Raw genomic sequence first — 22,486 nt, forward strand, 5'->3', positions numbered from 1 at the left:
GGGCAGGGCAGGGCAATTGCTTTCTGTTCCACAGAGCCCAAGCCCTGAGCTCACTAGCTTGCACCAAAGGCATACAGGTTTCTCTAAACCCAGTCGCAAAACTATTTTGTGATGCTACGGCAGTAAATGGAGAGAGCTCCCTTACACAAAGTCATTCTCAGATGATACCAAAAGAGTCCATGGGAGGAGCTACTGCACTGTAAATTCACCCCCTCTCTCACCGGGCATTATTTTGTCCCTGTAGAGACAAATCCCTAAACCGGCCTAAAAATGCCCACACCAAGGAGGCTGAATCTGTTTAATTTAAGTGGTTTCTAAACAGGTTTAATGAAGCTGGGCACAAGAGACCAGCCCCAAAAGAGGCTCTGCTGAACAGTTTGGACATGTGTAGTGTAGACGTGATTTAGTTGAGGTCCCTTACTTTTCATTGCTTACTTTTTAATTTGCCATGCACGTTCTGGGTACCCAGAGCCATGGCGTGAACTCAGCAGAGTCCTCGCTGGCAGGGACCAGCTGCTTTAACCAAGAGCGAATGAACAGCAGAGCGAACGGAAGAAGCTATGTTAGCTCTTACCCCCGCAGTCCTTCTCATCTGACCAGTCTCCACAGTCATTCTCCTCATCGCATTTCCACCTGTTCGGGATGCAGTGCCCATTTGCACACTGGAACTGGTAGTATCGAGAGCAGTTTGGGGCTTCTGTTGGATTTTCTAACAACAGAATAGAAATGTGAGGTCTATCATTTCCAAGTGCTCTCAGCATGGTGGAGATATGGGCTTGGCCTAACCTGTGACTGAACCCTGCTGGATAGTGTCCCCCAGCCTTCCTAAGCAGTGAGAGTTTTTTCCCCCTTGATCAATTAAACCCTTCCCTTAAAAGTTCCTACTATGGTTTTTGCCACTGGTGTTTATGCTGCAGTCAAGGTGCGCTAGCTGCGGATAGCCAGACAGCAGACACATCTCTGGTCCAAAGAGCTTCCTACTGAAAACCAGTTGTAGCACAAGAAGGTAAAAGCTGAGTCACTGAAACAGAGGGATGAATGTGGCAGGTACAATATGAACATGCGGTTGTCTTGCCTGGCTGTGCTTCCAGGTAACAGTGATTAAATTTGGAGTTCAAATACAGGATACCTAGTTGTCCTGGACTAAAAATCTGCAATGAGTAGGCTTACACATAGCTTCAAGTCAACCAAAGGAGGATGAACATCCTTGATTCCAGATTATGAAGACCTCACTGGATTAATGGTGGGTGGCAGCATGGTCTAGTCAAGGGAATGCAGGATTAGCAACTAGGGCAAGTCACTGCTCTTTCTGTGCCACCTGAGATGGTTACTGAGTCTCTACTCACCACAGTTTGCTTCATCAGAGTAATCCCCACAATCATCCATCCCATCACACTTCCACACCAAGCTAATGCACACGCCGTTCTGGCACTGGAAGCTGAACTGGTCGCAGGTCCGGTGAAACTCTGGGTCTTGCGCTAAGTGGGGCAATGCAGAACAAGCCATTAAAAGGGAAGCGTGCAAAATCCAGCTTTTTTCATCAGCACCTGAGTTAAAGATGCAGGACTCTGAGTGTGACTAGTCATGTCAAGGAGGGGATGTCAGCCTCCCTGCTGCTGGCTTCAGAGGTAGTCTTGCTGCTTGCTCCTGGCTTGTAAGGCCTCACCTCACAGGGACACTGATGCCTGCACGCTAAAGGGGACAGGGCACTCTCCAGCACTAAACCCAGACGATGCCGCTGCACAGGAAGCCTACGCTGCCTCCTTTCAAGAACATGCTGATGCGTAAGGAATATATTTTGGGGCATAAAACAAGCATGGACTGACTGCCTGGAGTTAGAATAATCACCCTCATCACAGGATGCCTTGTACCACCTGGCACTAGCCACTGCCAGAGACAGGATTAGATGAAGTGCTGCTTGGCAGCCCCTTTGTTCACCCCAGCTGTGCACTCCCCTTGGTCTCTGGGGCACTGCACTGGTTTGCCTGGAATATTTCTGATGAAGTTACTAGCCCCATCCCAGGCTCTAACCAAGCCAGAACAGAGGGCCAAAGGCCAAAAGGTCAGCTGATGAAACAGCTCAGTTGCTGTACTTGGTCTCTTGTATCCCATGAACCTAAAATCATCCCTTGAGTTTTGGAAGCTGAAAACAGTGAGCAACACAAACCCAGACTGTCAATGCCAGCACAGCCCCCAGGACAGGACTGGGATTTCTGAGCGCTCAAGTAGCTCTGCTAATTCATTAACAGCACAGAGCTGACTTGTTCAAACCCCTCTTTCCTCTTCGACAAGAATCCTACTTTACTCTGTTCTGGGCATTGCAGCATAGCAAACAAAACACTGGACTGCAGCTGGTTTCTATGCCTCAGTTTCCCTGTCTGCAACATGCTCATCTCCTTTGTAGAGTGCTCTGCACCCCAGGATGAAAGGCACTGGCTGTAAGGTAAGAGCAAGGCGCTGTGATTTCTGCCATACTTACAGCATCCAGCATAGTCAGCATCTTCATCAGAGCCATCCCGACACTGGACAATGCCATCACACACCATGGAGTGGAACAAGCACTGCTGCCGGTTCTTGCACACAAAGTCCATGTAACGTGTACAAAGGGGCTCTGGAAGAAACCGAGAGGGTTGGTGGGGTGAGAGAGAGATAAAAATTCAGTACTTTGTGGTAAGAAACCTTGTGCTATTCTGAAAGGTCTGTGGTTGTTTGATCCCTATGCATTTCACTATCTCTTCTGATTTACAGAGTCAAATACAGCAGGTGGATCTCACAAAGGGCTGGATAACTCTGATGAACCATTGCTACCTATGTCTTTACCCAGGCGTATTTCCTTTGCAACAGGGTGTAGGCACTTTGTCACAGCCTTTGAGGAATCAGCCACCCTGTCTCCCCTACGTTATATCTTTGCTTTCCTTTCAAGCACTCATCTGTACTTGACTGACCCACAGGTTGGGCCCCAGCCCGTCAAGCCCGGGCTCCCGCTGCGTGCTTACCACAGTGCTGCTCATCAGAGCCATCAGAGCAGTCGTGCATCCCATCGCAGTGCTTGCTGGTTGGGATGCAGGTCCCATTCGGACACTGGAACCCATTGCATTTTTTCTCTGAAAACAGAATTTTAAAAAGCCATCTTGATTATGGAAGAAATTCAGCCCCCAGAGAGATGCTTTGGACAAAACAGGAAATCAGTTTCCTCCTTAAAACAAAGATGCAATGACTGAATCTTAGGAGCACCCTATGCTCCTCCCGTCCCCCAGAATTAGTTGCAGCTCTCATCTCTCTTCTCTATGTAGGGCTTGTCTATGTTATGGAGCTCTGCCAACAAATCTGCATATGACAGCAGGGGGTGTTTTTCTGCCTCTCCGAAGGACAGCAGCTCTGCAGGCAGGAGCTCTCTTTCTGGCATAGCTGCGTGCAGAAAGGGGTTCAATGCCAGTTCTGCGAGCACGGGAACTTCTCACACTCGTGCCCAACCCAGCTAGATCACAAAACTGTGCAGTGTAGACTGTGTCTCAGTCTACAGGCCCACTAAAGCAAGAATGAGGCCCTGATCTTGGCTGTGGACTCTTTAGTACTACAGTAAAACCAACACTTATGGCAAGAGAGATGGTTTTCTGGGGTCTCCTCAGGCTGGCTGTTCTTTTGATTAACTTGTTTCAGAGTCACAGAGCTGGTTGCCATTTACTAAAATGATGGATAGGATAGTGATAACAATAGTCCCTCCCACCGCCCCTGCCAAGGTGAGACGAAAGCTTTTACCACAGTTGGTAGGGTCCTCATCAGAGCTGTCCTGGCAGTCGGCATCACCATCGCAGACCCACCGCTGGGGGATGCAATGTCCATTTCGGCACTGGAAACTGGAGGCTTCACATGTATGGTATACTGCTGAACACCAACCAGGAAAGCATTAACTACAGCCTGCACCTAAGGTCCTATTTAGGTCACCAGGCACTGCCTTAGACCCTACATAAATACACCATATAGCTTTAGGGTGTTTTTTTGTTTTGTTTTGTTTCGTTTCTTTTCAGCAAATTTAAATGTCTATTCACTTATCTACAGCACTGGGTTGTTCTGACCTGGAGCCTAGGGCAAGCACCTGGAAACACGGGTTCCTGCTTCTGTTTGGCTCTGCTACTGGCTTGCTATGTGATTCTCAGCAAGTCAAGTGTGATCCTCCATGTGCCACAAGTTATCCTTCTGTACACTATCTATTGACTAACTGTACTTCAGTAAGTAGTTTTTGGAGGTTAGTTAATGTTTATAAAACCTTGGAGAACTTCTAGAGTCATACACATCTCTCTTCAGTCCTCTGTGTCAGCTAGCAAAGGTAGAGAGATGCCTGCACCTTGCTAGAGACGGCAACAACCTTTCAGTGAGCCAGCAAGACTCTTGTACACAAGAGATGCCATCACAAAAAGGTTATTAATACTGTCACTGTCCGCCAACAGGGAATGATGCCTAGAAAATGATAACTGGAGGTTTGCTTTAGGGAATTGGTTTGTAGGTAAAGTAGATACTGCATTAGCACAATGGTCCAAGGGAACAGCAAGGGTTAATTGGTTTCTAAAATCCTGTTCCTCACAAGGTTCCCTTCAAGGCCTGCTATGCCTGAAGCCAGCAGACACACAGGCTCGGAAACTGAAGATATGTACCACACTGTTCCATACCACGAGATAAGGGATTCTGCTGCATTGGCCAGGTCACAGTGCCCAACTGCAGAGCTCTTGGGATTTCCAGTTTTGGTGGACAGACCAAGTTAAAATGCGTGCATGTGATGGGTTCGGGAAAAAAGGAATATGCTGACAGAGCAGAACATGGACAGTATGATGACAAGAGAGAGGCCAATCAACAATGCTCAGGAATGAAGAGTCATCAGAGGAGGGAAAGGATACAAAAGGAGGGATTTCAGAATAGCAAAGGGTCCCTGAGAGGGGAACCAGAGGCCACCATGGATAGAGGGCACACCACCAGTCTGTCTCATCCACCCTACTGAAGGGTGGGCCTCAGCCTCCAAGCTGCTGACATCTGAGATTCAAGAAAGAATCACAGGGTGAAGCTCACATGCTGGCCAGATGTACCTTCCCTCTGTGACAGCCCTAGAACTGACAGATATAGAACTGGGGAGGGGGATTATTGTGTTTGCCTTGCCTGCATTATTCTTATCTCCTATCACTGTGTATCAGTAAAATTTGCCTATTATGAAATGCAGAAGTCGTGGTCGGTCTGAGGGTTTGGGTCTGCCCAGAACAAGGTATCTGGGTTATAAATCCAGTGCCAACAGGGAGGAGATACATAGAAGTGTCTAACCTGGAAAAGAAGGCAAAGAGAGAATCTCCTCATTATATTTAAGGTCTCAAAGACAGTCTTAACTATCTTAAGGTGGAATCTGCAAAGCTGCCTAAGAGAATTAGGGACCCAATTCCCCTGGACTACAATGGAATTTGGGTACTGAACTCCCACACGTCTTTCATATGATTTTTTTTTTTTTATTTATTTTTTTATATAACAAGGTTTGGAGCCTAATCTACTGCATGCTTTCTTTCAATTAAAAAAAAAAAAAGGTAACAGGACAGATAATATTATTTGTTATCTAGGAGAAAAGCAATGCTCAACTTAATTAAACTGCATGCTACATTTTAGCCTAGCTAGTGACGTGCACTTCCAGATATTACAAAATACAAATCTTCTGGTGGTAATATTCTATTAGGTATTCAGTGTGAAATGTAATTATTTCAGATAAGAGCAATAAATGCAGTTGGTGGAGTCAGATGAAATGTTTCTCAAATAATTGTGATCCTCTTAGATAATTTCAACTTCAGGCTTAACAAAAATGATATGCTTTTTGAAGTAGGTTCCCTTCCTGTAGTAATTCTCTTTGAGAAACTCATATGAGAGATAAGTGAGACCAATATAAATTAACCTCCTTACACAGCCACACTTATAGAATGCAAATGACCAGAATCTCTAGCTTAGTACTTGAAGGCATGTTACGCTGGAGGAATGTTAAATTTTCTAAACTGGGCTTAAAAGGAAGATCTCAAACTTGTTTGCAGACTTCAGTCCCCTGCTTTTGCAGAACTGATTAAGACCACAATCTGTACATATGACCTGAGCTAACCTCTTACATGTATCAAAAGGTCTTTTACTTCAATAAATGCAGCAAAAATTGCCCATTGTGATTACCTGACCTTCTGCCTAAAACAGGAAGCAGAACCTGACCCAGCATTTTCTATATTATACCCATAACTTGTTTTTGAACTATAGTTTATATATTAGAGGGAAGTGCAACCTTGATTGCAGTGGTGAATTGGCTCCCACATCCTTGGATTAGAGAGTTCAGGTGTTAATTGCTTCCATATTAAACACTTGCATCTCGTTTTTGCTGTGACTTGGATCTTGTTATGCCTTTATCCTCCAAATTAAGAAGTCACCTATCATTCTGAGATCATCTAAATACTTGACGTTTTTTAAACAAAAAACGTCAGAGAGGAGGTAATAAATGCTCAGTGGTTAGAAAGAGGGGTTGGGTTGTAGTGTGTGCTCAAGACTCTTCTCATTTTAGCTTTTTGTTGGTGTAAACTTCACTCTCTTTAGGCAGAGTCTAGCATGTAAGTGGAGAATCAAAGCAAGGCTTGATGTAATCCTGGTTGCAATTAGGGGCAAATCTAGTTACTCCATAAATGTTGCACTAGTGTATGATGTGAATGAAAGTGGATTTGTGGCTTTAGCACATGAATCTTTATTAGTCGTGTCCACTTCAGGTCTGAAGCTGGAAGACTAGGGTGAAGAGCAGCCAGGCCATGTGAAGACCAGTGGCTGTCTGAGCTAAGCAGCCCCATCTCCAGGATAAATGAAATCACTTAGAAGTTATAAAGAACCCCTGTCTCCTTCATACTAGTTAATGGTCACAAAATGATCACAGGTGAAGCAGGGAAATTAGGTCAGTGCACACCAGCCTTTCTTCCTACTGTAACCACCAAGCCCTTTTCAAGGGAAAGTGTCCTTATTCATAACTCCAGGACCAACGGCACCCTTACGTCTACTGACTGAACAGAACTTGTAAGGCAGTGTAAGCTTTTCAGTTCTTGCAAGCAAGGAAAGGGCACTATGGCCACAACACTGGGATCTGCCAGGGCACCCCTGCAAAAGTATGAAACGAAGGAAGCACTCGGTGAAGAGTCAGCCAACATGCAACAATTAAGTTGCAGGACTCAACATATTGGAAACTAATTATGACTGAATAGGTTCTTGGCCTAATATGTAAATGCTATGCACCTACCACACCCGACTGGCAGGATACTTGGCACAACTCAGATGGGGAAACCAAGCCATAGAATCTAAACAGCTTGGCAAAGTCTCTCAGTAACTTGTCTGCACTGGGATCAAACACAGGATCTGGCCCTGAGTTCAATATACAAGACCACTGATTCTCACTCAGGGTGCCCCGAGATCCTTTCTGGGGTGTCACAGGGTGCTGTGCAGTATTAGCAGTGTGCAAACACCTACACATGATTCGCAAGATAAACTGCGAGATTTCAAATAAGAAGCCATAGTGTCAAAACCATTCTGGCCTGCTGCGATCTTTCTGAGTTTGTTGCAAGGGAAGAACTGTTCCATTATTTTTCCAGAGTTAAAAGACAAGTGAAAGCTAAGAGCTGACATTTTCAAAAGAGAGACCTGAGCCTAACGAGGGGTGCCTTGAGACCAAAAAGCTTGAGAACCACTGTATTACACTACGGGGTGCTCTGTGAAGAGCTGATCCAAAGCTGTCCTTCCACTGACCTCAGAGGACACTGGATCTGTCCTTTACTTTCAGGAGGATTCTGCTTTAAACCTCACGCCACTGCCAATCAGCATTACCTTACAGTAGTCACTAGTGCAAAATGCAGCAGCGATCTGGTAGTGGCAGTTTCAATCTCCTGCCTCTGAAGAGTTAAACTGACATCTTCCCACATAGGCTGCTCTCTTCTTTGCAAAGCGCTACCCTAATACAACCCCTTTAAAGATGCTTAAAGCAGCTGACAGCTCGTAATGAGCAATTCCAGCACAGGGTTATCGATCATATCAAAGCGCTTACCAGTGCAGTTTGCTTCGTCTGACCAGTCCCTGCAATCGTTATCACCGTCACACATCCAGGAAAGACGAATGCACATCCCCGAGCTGCAGCTGAATTCATCATTTCTACACTGGTGAGCCTCTGTGGACAAAGCCCATGGAGTTTAGAGGCGGTGGAAATCCAACACGAGCTACTAGCTGAGCAGGACAGGCTGAAACTACACACCCGGCAGCCTAAGTGTTCACAGTCTTGAAAGACTGTTTAGCATGTGGTTTCTAGTCCTGAAAGACCAAAAGTGACCACGTCATTCTGATTCCCATCCTCTGTGCTCACTTGGATTTAACAGCCCACCTCTCATGAACTCTCCAAGGCAGACAACCTGCCAGCTGGAAAAGCTGAGCACCATGCACTCCCGTTCAAGTGGCTGCGAGCTGCAGGGGCCTCAGAAAACGGAGCCGTGAGCCCCCTTTGCAATCTGGGATTTCAAGCTCTTTTGCAAGGGTTATAATGACCTGGCTGGGTTATAAGTGCAGCACTGTTTTCTATCACAAACTGGAGCCACTTGACATTGTGCCATCGACTGTTTAATAAGTTAATAAGGGCTTTTGTTTGGTTTTCATGGGAGGAGGCTGGGGCTGTTCATACAGCAAGCTCTGGCTCCTATCCCTGCCTGCAAAAGCCCCTGGAGAACTAAGGGTTTCTTTCCTTAGGAGGCACTGGGGTAAAGGTGTTACTGCCACACCCCTTCATCTGCAGCCATGGTGGCTTTTGGTGACAAAGCTCTTGGAGCTGTGCGAGGTACGGGGAGGGGATGGGGGTGTCTCAAGGTGTTTTGGCATGAGTCTCAGATGAAACATGAACATGGCAAGACCTGGGGGCTGCACAAGCAGTGTCTAATCCTGGCTTAAGTACCTGGAGGAGGAATCTGAGGGCACTGATACAAGAGCCCCTTGCTGGCTCAGAGCATGCCTCAGGGAGGTGGGAGGAAAGGGGCTATCACTGCAACTTTCTTGCTCCGTTCTCTTGTGCAACCCACCCCCTTCCAGTGCACAATGCTGGCACTAGCAAAGGAGCAACCTAGATGTGTGGCAGGGGTTGGACTGTGATGAGCTGGTCAGTGCGAAACGTGGGTGTCTCCCCAGGCTCTCCTTAGAGCTAGAGGCCCTACCTTGCACAGGAGCTCTCTCCTCTCTTCCTTCCACCTTTTCTATCCCGGTGAGAGCAGGTTCACATTTGGGAGTGTGAAAAGAACAATATAAGGCAAGGCTTTTTTTCCCCCCTCGGATGGAGGAGGGGAGAGACATCTGACGGAGACAAACAGCTCCTGGCTCTCCTCAGCGTACTCACCACAGTGACTTTCATCGCTGTTATCTCCGCAGTCATCCTCAAGGTCGCATTTGTAGGACAGCAGGATGCAAGTCCCTGAGCCCTGGCAGTGGAACTGAGTCTCGGGATCGCACACTGTTGTGGCTAATGCATGCACGAGGAGACAAGGGAGAGGATTCAAGGTTGTCATTTAAAAAACTCCTCCCACCACCCAAACTCACCTGTCAAGTGCGTTCAAATAAAAACAAAGAAAAATGCAATGAAGGAGGCACCCATCATCAGAGCTACTCCCACTACCCTTACAACTAGCTCAATTAGAAACACACAGCAGGGTGATGATATGCTCACTGAACTCCTCCTAGACCTGCCAGGCTAGGGGTTCGTGGTCTGTCCTGCAGACGGAGCTGAAGCCAATTGCACCCCGCAACACCCCCCAGCAAGCCCGGAGAGAGAGCCCGTCAGCCAGAGAAAAGAACAGCTAAGGGGCCAGTCTTCAAAACTGACTTGTCCTCACCAAGATGAGCCTTTTGGTCTGAGCGTGTAGCAGGTGGGCAAAGAAGCCTGCTGTTAAGACTGGTCAAGCCTGGATTTTGGCATGTTTTCATTTGTTTGTCCATAAAGTCAAACTCTGAAGAAGGATAAAGGCTTCTGACTCTGAGCTGCAGGTGCCGACATGCCTCGGGCACAAAACAAGTTCTAAATCCCGACCCAAATTTTGAAGTTGTCTCCATTTATATAAGGAGCGAACCAAACCCCCAGGCCTTGGGAAGGCTCGGCTACTTCTCTCACATCCTGCGTTCACTGGGTCTTGCCTGATTTTTCTCTCAATAGGCGGCTTTGTCCTTTAATGCACCGGGGCATTTTCTATTAGGTGGTCAAGAAGCTGAAAGGCTTGAAAGGAACATGGATTGATCGTAACTTCTCCTTCCTCCACCTTTGGTTACAGCATTTTACTTCCCAAACTGGCCCAATAAACCGTCCCGCATCAGGGCGCGACCTGGGGGGCACTTACGGCAGTTTTTCTCGTCGCTCATGTCTCCACAGTCATTATCGTTGTCACACTGCCAGATGCTGTTTATGCAGTTCCCATTGAAGCATCTGTACTGGTTGGGCAGACAGGTGTTTTCTAGAGCACAAACAAGCGGTGGTTAGTGCCAATGCCATTTTTTTGGGCCAAGTGATTTGAACTCATCTACTGCTACCCCGGATGCAGATTTACCTTCCTTTATGCAGGTGGTGTTCTTCATCCGATAGCCACGGGGGCACTCGCACCTCACTTCCCCCGATGGGAGCAGGCTGCTGGCGACTCCCTCTGGGCACTTGCAGCTCCTGCCATTGTTTGATTTTGGTAAGCAGAGCAGGCTGCAAGGCTTGGCAATGCAGGCATTCTGCCCTGTTTGGGGGGAACACCATCAGTATCCTGCATAGAGCCTGGGCCTTGGTCTCAGATCACCCCCTTGGTTCAAGCGGCTCTACTGGCTTCTCTGGAAACCAGCCCTACAGGGTTAGGTTTGGACTCTGGCCCTGGGAGATACAGTTTTACACTCCTTTGGACTTCGGGAGCATGTTTTCTGCCTTGCAAGATAAAACCCACTGGTATTAGTGAGAGTACGTGAGACCCACCACACAGGTACGTTATGAACATTCGTTATGGGGAGGCAGAAGGCAAATCAAACTGTTTGGGCCAGAGACTGCCTTTGCCTTTATCATCTGGGATCATAACACATTTGAATCCCAATGCCTGACTGGGGCTCCTATGCTCTCCTGCAATACATGGAACTGGTAACACTAGCCCAAAACTGAGACAAGCCTCTTCCTCTCCTCTCTGCTTCATGTTTCATTTTAACTCCTTAGACTTCTCAAATCCAGGTGTCGGGGTCACTGCCCATTTCTGAAAAGCGAGACTAGAAAAGGGCCTCAAAGCCTTTGCCTGTTGTTTGCAGGGGCTGCAGTTCAGAAAAGTTTAAGAAGTGCAAGCCTCTCTGTAGTCAGCTCAAAACAAATCCCCTTCCAAAGACTACGTACGAAAGGACCAGAGAGCAAGGAGAGGCTATCGCTGGCTTCCATGTTACCAAGAGTGCTTCAAAACACAATTGCTCAAGTGCCTGTTAATCTGCGTTTACAGACTCTTTCAGATTAGACCGAGAGCCTGCTGAGGCTTAAGCGTAATTTAACAGTGATTGCTTCAAAGTGATGAGAAAGACTCCACATTATTTCCAGGAAGCTGGGACATCTTGGTGGAAACGGTCTATACAGGGGCCTGAGGTCATCCAAAGGTGCTACTTTAAATCCCTATTTGGATGCATCTGCTGTAGCTCTATCCAGACCTGTAACCCTGAATGCTCTGTATCTGTGTCAGTGTCTCGTCAAAAGGGAATTCCTTCTCCAAGCTATTACTGTTCACGTTATCATGTACGCTTTACTGTGTATTTACTGTGTATCAATAAAATTTACCTATTATCAAATGCAGAGGTCATGGTCACTTTTGAGGGTTTGGATCTGCCCCAAACAAGCTATCTGGGTCATAAAACCAGTGCCAACAAACTCAAGGTCAAGAGGGGCAAGGCGGGTGGGGGGTGTTGCATACTTGTCTCTCAGGCTGAGACTCAACAACTCATTGCATTCAGGGTTACTAATGAGCTATCAGAGGTTAATAACTATTAGCAACTATTGAACTGATGGGACACAAAGAATGTATGAGAGAGAATGAGAGAGACACATCCTCTATGATTTTAGCGCTAAGCTGTGATAAAGACATAACTACATACACACATCACACGGTTATGTATCTCCCAGAAAGGACCACTGTCAACAAAGAGTCATTTCTTAATATTACAGCTAAGGTTTCAAGGTCTTCAAAAGGATTCAGGTGCATTTGCACAATGGAAATCTGAAGAAGGATGAGCCAGGGGTTAGAGCTTAGAGATGGGACTTGGAAAACAGACGGGACTTGGAAACTTGGTTTTCAATTCCCATCTCTACCACAGACCTCCCTGCAATTCTGGGCAAGGTTTTCAATGCATTAGCTTTGCATGTGTAAAATGGTTAATTACTCCGTGTAAAATGGGTAATTACTCCCTTTCTCATGCAGTTCTGTGACCCAGACTGTATGAAAAATTAGGAGGGACTCGGGTAACAGGAGACAGACGCACGCCTACAACCCGCTTCGTGGAATTCAACATCCACAAGACTTTGTTGACTTTTGAGCATCTCAGCCTTACAGTTCACATAGGAAAGGATGGGCAAACACACACTCGCAATTACCTGTTGTCTTCCCCCTGTAAAAGATCTTCATATCCATGATCCCATTTAATTGGCCAACTAGAATCTCCATTCTCGACCCGCTGTACTTGGATGCTCTAAAAATGCTCAGCTGTGACCAGTCGTTCCAGTAGATTTCATTCTGAAACACAAGCTTTGCTTCTTAGTGCAAACTAGACTTTGGTGCAGCTAAGCAAATATAATAGACTCGAAATGCTGGGACCTCCCCAAACCATTTTGTTTTTGGAAGAAGATTTAAAAATCAGGAATTCCTGCTTAATTCTCACTGTTAATGAAGCCAACTAATGCAGACAACCAGTTTCACAAAGTCAGCTGGAGAGTAATGTCTCCTGTTTTACAGACGTTGATGGTACCCTGGAGGTTTCATATATGGCTAATGCTATTTTAAACTTGTCTCTTGTTTTTCATGCAACTTTGAATCACAGTGCAAAGCTGGGGCACTGTTCCCTGGTTTACAGATGGGGACCCTGGGATGTATTGCTTTCAAATGATCTGCCAACAGCTTTCTGTCTCTTTCTCCATTACTGCTTGTTCCTGCTTGTATGGAAACAACAGGGTAAGTGTGAATAAAACTTAGTATAGCATGAATATGAAGCTAGGCTCAGACAAGAAGGCAGCTCTCCAGGCTACCCTGGCTCTCAACCTGAGACTCTCAGGAGAATGGGTATATCGGAATCCTTCTTAAAGCCAAAGAAGTTAAGATGGGCCTCAACTAGACCTGTGCAGAACTGAAAGGAAAGCCACCTCTGCTGACAACAGCACAACTTCACTAAACCAGGACAAAGCTTAAAGTGAGCCTGGCACCACCTCACACTGCCTGCTGTCTATCACAGTTTCAATTCCACCCTGGGGTAATTTGAGCTGAGCCAGGCTCTGAGATTTGGGGGTCTGTGTGAACATGTTTCATAGTTGGTCGGGTCGGAAGGGACCTGAGCAGATCATCGAGTCCGACCCCCCGCCATGGCAGGAAAGAGTGCTGGGGTCAAACGACCCTGGCAAGGTGACTGTCAAGCCTTGTCTTAAAGACCCCCAGGGTAGGAGCCAGCACCACTTCTCTGGGAAGTTGGGTCCAGACCCTAGCCGCCCTGACCGTGGAGCCGCGCCTCCTGATGTCTAATCTGAATCTCCCCTCTGCCAGCTTGTGACTGCTATTCCTGGTCATTCCTGGCAGTGCTCGGGGGAGCAGGGACTCCCCCAATGTCTGCTGATCCCCCCTGACTAGTTTGTAACAGGCCACTAGATCCCCCCTCAGCCTCCTCTTGTGGAGGCTGAACAGGTTCAGGTCCCGTCACCTCTCCTCGTAGGGCCTGCCCTGCTGCCCCCAACCATGCGAGTGGCCTCCTCTGGACCCTCTCCATGCTGTCCACATCCCTCCTGCAGTGCGGCGCCCAGACCTGGACGCAGTACTCCAGCTGCGGCCTGACCAGTGCCGCACAGAGGGGGAGGATCACCTCCCTGGACCTGCTCGAGATGCATCTGTGGATGCAGGACAAGGTGCGGTTGGCCTTCCTGACCGCGTCCCCACACTGCCGGCCCATGTTCATCTTGGCGTCAATGACGACTCCAAGATCCCTTTCTGCCTCTGCACTGACGAGAAGGGAGTTCCCCAGCCTGTACGTATGGTGCTGGCTCTTCCTCCCCAGGTGCAGCACCTTGCACTTGTCTGTGTTGAATCCCATCCTGTTCTCATCTGCCCACCCCTGTAACCTATCTAGGTCCGACTGCAGCCTGTCCCTCCCGTCTAGCGTGCCCACGTCCCCCCACATCTTAGTGTCATCAGCAAATGTGAACAGGTGCTTTTAACCCCCTCGTCCAAGTCGCTGATGAAGACGTTAAACAGTGCGGGCCCGAGGACCGAGCCCTGGGGGACCCCACCGCCCACCTCCCTCCGGGTCGAACATGACCCGTCCACCACCACACTCTGGGTGCGGCCCTCCAGCCAGTTGGCGACACATTTGACTGTGTAGGTGTCGACACCACAGTCGCCTAATTTCTTAATGAGAACAGGATGAGAGACAGTGTTGAAGGCTTTCCGAAAGTCCAGGAAGACGATGTCTGCTACCCCTATGTCTCAGGTTCTGGTGACCTGGTCGTACAAGGCCACCAGGTTGGTCTGAGAGGACCTGCCTCGAATGAACCCGTGTTGGTTGCCCCTAAGCATAATCTCCCCCGCTGGCCCCTCGTGGATGTGTGCCAGGATAACTCTCTCAAAAAGCTTACCCAGGATCGAGGTAAGACTAACTGGCCTATAGTTTCCCGGGTGCTCCTTCCTCCCCTTTTTGAAGATGGGAACCACATTGGTCCTCTTCCAGTCCTCTGTGCAATGCAGATCCAAGGCAAAGGTCTTGCTCTAACCCCCGAGAGCCAGAACTAACAGGGGTCCAAAAGCCCTAACTCCCAACACACTGCAAAATGAAAAGCATGCATGATAACGTGATTGATTATGTATACCTACACGGTGAGATCGCTACACAAATACCTTAAATACAGCGATAGCATAGGGGTGCGGAAGGCTGTCCAGGATCATGGATCTCTGCATTCCATTAAAATCCACCCTCTCAATCCTATCCATGTAAGCCTCTGTCCAGTAGATCCACTGATCATCCACAGAAATGCCATTTGGCCACCGCACCCCCACAGAGACGATGCAGCTGGCTGATGAACCATCCATATCACTTCTGTAAATGCCCGGTCTTGAGTCTCCCCAGTCAGTCCAGAACATCAACCTGATAAGGGCCATTGAAAGAATGTATTGAAAATAATGAAAGGCTTCATCAAAACTGGCTTCCAAGTGAAAGAGATCTCAGCCCTCAAACCTTCCTGCAAGGAAGAACAGGTCTTCGTAATTAGGACTCACCCAGGACAAAGAATAGGTTCCAGGTGTCTAAACTACATGAACCAAAAGCAGTTCAGAATATATTTAGGCTGGGGTCCCTGTAGATGTACCCCAGCTGGCTTTAAACGATCAAGCTTGTGCTATGGGAGCATTGTGGCCAGGAGAGCAGGGAGTCTAGCATGCAAAACCCATTGAGAAGATGAGCAGATAATCAGGCAATTGGTCTCCACTGAGCTTGGTCTTGGGAAGATAAGTGGTTAGGTCAAATCCTCACATACATGCAAGGAACAGCCCACCTCTCTGCTGTTAACAGTGCTGCAGGTAGGAAGTTATGGTAAGTGAAGTGCAGTTTGGCTAAAATGGAAAGCTGATCCCAACCCGAATTCAGGTGAAGTTCACCTACCCTCACTGTAGTCAAAGCAGAGGAATGCAGCTTTCAAAATAGCATGTCAGACACAATACTAGTGTTTTGTATTAATCTAATGTTGATGAAAAGCACTAGATTCTCTTGGTTGGTTTTAATAAGACATGTGAGCGTACCTAATCACAGACAGGTCCTACTCACCCTTCTTTGGGAACCAGAGCCAGGGCTCTGGGCCGTTCAAGCACAGAAGAATTTAAAACAGTGAATCTCAAGTCTCCATCTGGGTTGGCAACCTATAGCATGAAATGCAGGGATAAGTTTATCGTTTGCAATATGGAAAGCAATTGCATTGTTTAAAATTAAATCACATTCTACGGCATTTAATTACATCCATATAGCAAATGGCCATTCAAAGTATATGGGCATGACAAACAGTTATCTTAAGGCAAGTGATAAAAGTTTATGAGCTTGCTTTATTTATGTCATTCCTACATTACTGAACCAACTGCTTAGCGCCATAATGCACTCTGTGCAACTAATTAAATCCCTGAGCATTACACATGGGAGACTGTTCATCTAAAGATGCTCAAATAACGTGTCATGGGTAAATTAGTGGTTGAGTTTACCCACTTCTAATGTTTGCCACTAACTCAGAATCTGACCTTAATGTTGATGAATGTGTTCGTTATTGGGAGAAGCTGATGAACAATTGATACCGATACACCTCAGCCAATGGGCTGCTTGGGATTCTTCATTTTGTTTGCTTCCAGGAAGTAATTTGTCACCTGCCTTAAACCACATGGTATTATTTCTACTTTCTAATTGGACAACTGAAACTTTTAAGTTGGAAAACCAGGGAGAGTTAGTAACAGACACCCAGTTTTGGGGAGAGTTGCCTTTGGTGCTAAAATCTGTATGTTTTTAGGATTCACCGTTATTTTCACGAGGGAGCCGCCAAGCACTAGCAAACAACCAACACTAGTGGAAAGACCTTGTCATTTTTACTTGGAAAATTCTTGTCAATCCCCCTTTTTTGGCTGTTCAGCCAGGCTGTCAAATTAATACAATGACATCACAGTCCCAGTTTAAATGCACAAGCCCCAACCCTAGTCCATTTTATGAACACAGAATACCAATACATCTGAATGCTGAACCCCTGGGTGTGAATGGCAGGTGCCTTTAATGCCCCTGACCAGACACAAAGCATTCAGCCTCCCTGGCACAGCAGTGGGGAACTCAGGGCAATGCATTGTTTAATGGATTTACAGCGTGGTTGACTCTCAACAATGTGGGTGAATTTACTTATGGAGACTGGTTGTAGACATACCTCAATTTTTGAAATACCAGCATTGACCCAGTAAAGCAGCTGACTGAGAGGTTCAAAAGCCAAAGCTTCCACTGTTTCTAGGCCAGTACTAATGATTATCTCCTGTCCAGAGCTGCCATTTAGACAAAGACGCTATAAGAAAAAAAAAAAAGCCTTAACATTAGCGTGCACAGTTGTTTGAGGCGGGAAATTAAAAAAAAGCCATAGAAGAGAGAAGCCTATCAATGGTATTTACATATCAAAGCGGTATATTATGGCTCCAGTGAATGCATTCACTTCCAGGGTGGTGGCAGGCACCAAGCTAGACAACAGGTACTCAGTACAGGAGAAGTATCAGAAAAATTTGCCTGGGGACAATGGAGGACTATGCTCCTCTGGTGAAACGTGCTGTCCTCTGTGTTCATTCAAAGCAGGCAGAATGTGCTTTGCGAAGTGCATTGCAATGGCTTTTCGTGTTTTGCCCTGAGGAACATCACAAAATCAACTGAAATTCTCCACCTTGGTAGAAGGCCGAAGAGCTGAGTCAACCCTGCAGGAAAGCTAACCCCTGATCCCAGGGCACTTACGTGTTTCAAGCCTGAGGTGCAGACAAAGAATCCAACTTACCCCATTTACAATACATGCTAATTCTTTCCTATCAATTTTTTCTTCGAGCACCCACTATACTGCCAACAAATCAGGTATAGCAGGCTAGTGTAAATCAGTGGAGCAAGGATCTGGCCTGTATAATGCATGAGAAATCCCTGACGAGACTAACCTCCTAAAACAGGTTAAATTAGGGCCCTATTTTCATGAAGTGTACCTTGAAGGGTAGATCAGAGGCCTGACTACAGCTACATTTTTCATTGGTGCACGTTCAGGGTATAGTCTCCTAGGAAGACATCCTAAAGCATCCTGCTGTATAGAGATGGAGCAAGTGCCCACTCACCTGTATGATGTCAAGAGTTACATCTGCCCAGTACAAGCAGTTGTGATCGTAATCAAAATCCAGGGCCACTGCCCCTTGCAAGCCAGTTAGAGGCAATTCTTCACTTACTCCAGAAGAGAGATCATAACGGTGGATAGAGTAGCGCGTGGCGTACAAAATAAACTCGTTCTCCTCTAGGGAAACATAGAATTGGTTATACAGAAGTCCTTTGCCATGAGTTGCTCTGAGGATAAAGCAAATAAACTTTTCATTTCTTACCAGAACTGCATATTAAAGGCTTTCACATAAAAGAGAATACGACCCTTAATCTTATGGGAAATTAGGTTTGATTAGCATACATCAGCATCCACAGACTACCGTTATTCACACTCAAAAGTGACAGGAAAATATTACTGCCATAATATTATCAAAGCAGATAAAAGGGATTGAAAACTGCAGAAATGATTTTGAAGTTTTTTCTTTCTTCGCATTTGCTGTTTTGTCAATTTAGAAAAATCAAAGCTTCTCCTTCCACTGGAGCTAAATTCGTTTAATGCTTATGCACCACAATGATGCCTTGACTGACTCTTTGTGCTCTACTATAATACATGACTTTCTGTACAGTGCTTTGCACAATGGAGTTACAGTCCATGACTAGGGCTCACAGGTGTTACCGCAATACAAACAAACATCAATAATATTAATTATACCCATAATTGTAACAACAAAAACTCACCAACCATTCTTAACCAGCTTAGAGAGGTATGCAGAAATGCTATAGCTGAAAGAGCTGCCATCCTGCAAAGCAACATACATCCAAAGAGCAACAGCAGCTATCCTGGGAGCACCCCATACATAAACGCTTGACATGCTTGCCAAGTTTAAGGTTTTCCTCCCTAAGCCAGGGAAATCTGCATAGCATGACTAAAACCTCTGTAAATAATGAGCAGAAAAGCCAAGTCTGTATCAGCAAGAACTCTACCGAGCAAAACGTTCCTTGTGCCAGGCCACAGGTCGTCTTTAGCTAACAGATTCATCTTTACCATTTCCAGTCCAAGACTGTATTTTTTATGGCACCCCTGGGTTCACCTGGAATGGATATCTTAAACTTCTGTTGCACGTGGGAAGAGATTCAGATAAGACTTGCAGAAGTAGCAAAAGGGAATTAGATATTTAGTTTCCATAAAATGGGAACTGGATACTAAAATCCTTCAGGCTCCTTTGAAAAATCACAGTTCTGGATTGTGTACCAAAGCCAGGTGAGGTTCGCTCTTGCCAAGGGACGTCCCTGCATTTGTAATTACCATGCTCTGCCCGTCTATATGATGCAGGGCAGTCGGAGAGCTGGGAGACAGACTCGATGGCTTCTAACCAAAGCCAGCTAAGGTCAACAGACTGTCTCCCAGTGACTTCAGCACAGTTTTGGATCAGGCCACTGACTGCAGAAAACATTTTTCTCTCTTGCAATGGCATGTTAATCAACCTGCTCATGACGGAAGATTAAATTAAGACTCTAACAAACAGAATGCAAATAGCTTCGGCAGCACGTGGTTGGATAAGATCTCTTCAGTGCCCTCTGTGTCTGGGGAGAGAAAATTTCTTCTTGGACGTGCCTGAATTACATAGTGTGGCATGTAAGGGCAAATGTTGCCCTGCCCTGGCATGGAAAGCCAGGACTGACTTTTAATCTGACCTCTAAAGAGCTGGAGTATCCAAACCTCATCGCACTTCACAATGAAATTCCAGTTTCCAAAATCAGAAACTTCCCTTAATTGAATAGGAGCAAGGATGCACGTGGAAACACCCTATGAGGAACCCAGAAGGGAGAAAAGACCCTGGGTTATTTACCTACTAAGCTACTTTGGCTGCTGTTCCTGTACCATGGCCAGATTTCTGGAAGTCCCATAGGAGTTTCTATATAGTCCTTGGGTAGGCAGGCACACAATCGTTGACTTAAGGAATGAAGCCATCATGGCTAAAATACTCCCAAGCCTACTTACCTGCTAGAGGGCACGGCACCAGCTCCCCTTCTAGTCGGGATTCAATGTCTCCACCCGCACACGTGTCCCCAGAGATCTTGCGGTATCTGGAATGTATAAATACATGTGTGATATTTAAAGGAAGCGGTCAGCATACTGTCATGTGCAATTAATGCAAGAAACTGGTTCTGGCAGGATTTACAACAGACTAGCATGCATTATACTGTGAATCCTGGGCTAGTATCCCAGTTAATCTGTATTAATGCAATCCTTCCTTTAGCAGAAATTTCCTAAGTCCTGTCATGGGAAGATCAAGTTCCTCACCCATGCGCAGTACTTACCCTCTTGTCTTCCTGTAAGTTGAGCCAACGGGGCAAGGAACAGGAGGGGAAAATGGTTTCCCAGCAAATTCAGGATCAGGGACACAAACTTCCAATGATAAATCGTCACTTAGTTTAAAGCCAAAGTCACTGAGAGGGGAGGAAGGAAAGAAAAAGAAAATGCCGTGATGTTATACAGACATGTTCACAGGTCCTTTCCAACAAAGGGCTTGGGACACTCATCTGCTTATCAGTAGCATTCAGATTAATAATAAGGCGTTGTGATCAGACAGCAGCTTTCATCAAGCAATCTCAAAACACGTTGCATGTGTCAAGCTAACAAGCCTCCCAATAGCTTTAGCAGCATGATCGTGGGAAGAGGGCACTGGACTGCAACTCTGGTGAGCAGGTCGCATCACTGCCCCCGCCTCAGTTTCCCAGTAAGATAGAGGGAGCAATGCTCCGCTTCGCTATAAAAGGCTTTGAAAATCATGCAAGCAAAGTGCTACAGAAGAGCCTCGTTATAACTGCAGGCAGGTAAACTGAGGCACAGACCACTCAAATGATTTTGCCCACAGGTTACATGGTACTGGGCTTTCATACTGGGAAGCAGAAGCCAGCAGTCCTGACTCCCAGTCTGTCCCAGTCCTCCTTAACCCTAAATGGGAGACGAGCCCTTGAAAAATCTGGCTCTGAGCTTTCAAAAGGCTGGCCCATGCCCACCCAACAGTTGACTCATTAATAAAAACCCCTTTCCGTCTGCCTGTCGCAGCAAAGCTCCCTTATCTTGACAGTTGTTTAGTTTCACTGAAGTGTAAATTAAAAATAAAATGATGTGGCAGGACCGGTTGCGTCACTCTGGTTGTAGGGTCTCCTGGCTTTTTCTATAGCTGGCCTCTACATTTGAATGGGAAATTGTCTTCATTCATTTTAAAGAGGTGATAAAGTAATAACACTGTGCTCCTCCACAGCACCTTTCAGAGGTTTTCAAAGTGCCTGAAAAACATTAATTAAGTCTCATGCTCCCCATTAATGAAAGGATGTTTTTGGTCTATTCCATTTCCTCTCTGCTATAAAACCGGCGGTGGATACAAAGCTCTAAATAAATTGGATCTGTTTGTTCACTCCGTGCTATTAGTCACTGATATTTATCGTAGAATTACAATCCAGACTAAGGGAAATTAATTGCTACTTACCATTCAAAGTCTTCCCTTGTACAAGAGCAGTTGGAGACCATCACGGGTCTATCGAAATCTTCTCCATTAAAACAAGTCGCATGAGGAGTCCTCCTTTTGAAAACTGTTTTATGCCCCAGTAAACACTCATTACCTCGTTCATCGGAGGGTGACCACAGCTTGTAATCATTCTCAGTGCAAGGGACTCCTGTGACAAGCGACAGGATTGGGTTAAAGGATAGCCACGGTCTCTATGTAACCAAAACTCGGGATTTAGGAAGGTGTGGGGTCTGACTGCCTTTTGTCCTCGCACCTGAAGTTATTATTTATATGTGTGCAGTGTAAAATGCTAGAGGCCTCAGTCTGAGAGCTGCTGCCTGTTACTGAGAAGGAAGCCAAAGATGTGAAACGCCTCTGAAAGTCAGCTGATTTCTGACATTTGGCTCTCTGCATGGGTGCACATCACCACAAAAGGCTGTGGAGAATCAGACCAAGTGCTGTGTCTTATCAAGATCCTGATGCCCCGATATCTTATGCCCTTGAGTGAGAGGCTGCACTGTTTTTACAGCTTCTGTGCTGACACACTGCAATTTAAAGGACTCCTTTCCTCAAGAAAGGCAAGTTCCCCAGCGTCCAGCCCAGTAACACAGGGGATGATTTTTGCTTCAGTGCAGAACTGCATTTTGAACCCTCCTTACACCCAGCATGTAACCGGATGGCGCAGAGGCTGGACAATGGAGCCTTTCCCACCTCCAGTTCAACCATTCAGTTCTGGCTGAGCAGAAATCCATTACCAGCTGACGACTGCTCAACAGCCAGGGCAAAACACGCACAGTCCATCTCAACACCGCGTTTTGTGAACTAAGAAAAGCACCAACACCGCTAGTCGCAGGAGAGAGGCTCAGAAATGGACG

The 22,486-nt window shown here is 46.4% G+C and overlaps 1 protein-coding gene across 2 annotated transcripts in view; it reads right to left on the reverse strand.

Annotated features, from left to right (window-relative positions):
- Positions 1-22,486, reverse strand: part of SORL1 (sortilin related receptor 1) — an 85,536-nt gene that overhangs the window by 24,015 nt on the left and 39,035 nt on the right. Inside the window, exons 14-30 of one of the 2 annotated variants that reach the window (XM_090028005.1) lie at positions 21,594-21,780; positions 20,419-20,547; positions 20,099-20,184; positions 18,120-18,292; positions 17,192-17,323; positions 16,066-16,157; positions 15,144-15,390; positions 12,647-12,785; positions 10,602-10,775; positions 10,395-10,508; positions 9,404-9,526; positions 8,078-8,197; positions 3,760-3,882; positions 2,997-3,104; positions 2,480-2,611; positions 1,347-1,478; positions 575-709 (exon numbers count right to left, since the gene is read on the reverse strand). In XM_090028005.1, coding sequence (XP_089884131.1) covers positions 575-709; positions 1,347-1,478; positions 2,480-2,611; positions 2,997-3,104; positions 3,760-3,882; positions 8,078-8,197; positions 9,404-9,526; positions 10,395-10,508; positions 10,602-10,775; positions 12,647-12,785; positions 15,144-15,390; positions 16,066-16,157; positions 17,192-17,323; positions 18,120-18,292; positions 20,099-20,184; positions 20,419-20,547; positions 21,594-21,780 — 2,346 coding nt within the window. Of the gene's footprint in view, positions 1-574; positions 710-1,346; positions 1,479-2,479; positions 2,612-2,996; positions 3,105-3,759; positions 3,886-8,077; positions 8,198-9,403; positions 9,527-10,394; positions 10,509-10,601; positions 10,776-12,646; positions 12,786-15,143; positions 15,391-16,065; positions 16,158-17,191; positions 17,324-18,119; positions 18,293-20,098; positions 20,185-20,418; positions 20,548-21,593; positions 21,781-22,486 lie in introns of both variants that reach the window. The other variant, XM_090028004.1, reaches the window with a different exon arrangement.

The sequence above is a fragment of the Crocodylus siamensis genome, chromosome 14, assembly GCF_052110815.1.
Source record: "Crocodylus siamensis isolate JL-2025a chromosome 14, ASM5211081v1, whole genome shotgun sequence".
In the NCBI taxonomy this organism is placed as follows: domain Eukaryota; kingdom Metazoa; phylum Chordata; order Crocodylia; family Crocodylidae; genus Crocodylus; species Crocodylus siamensis.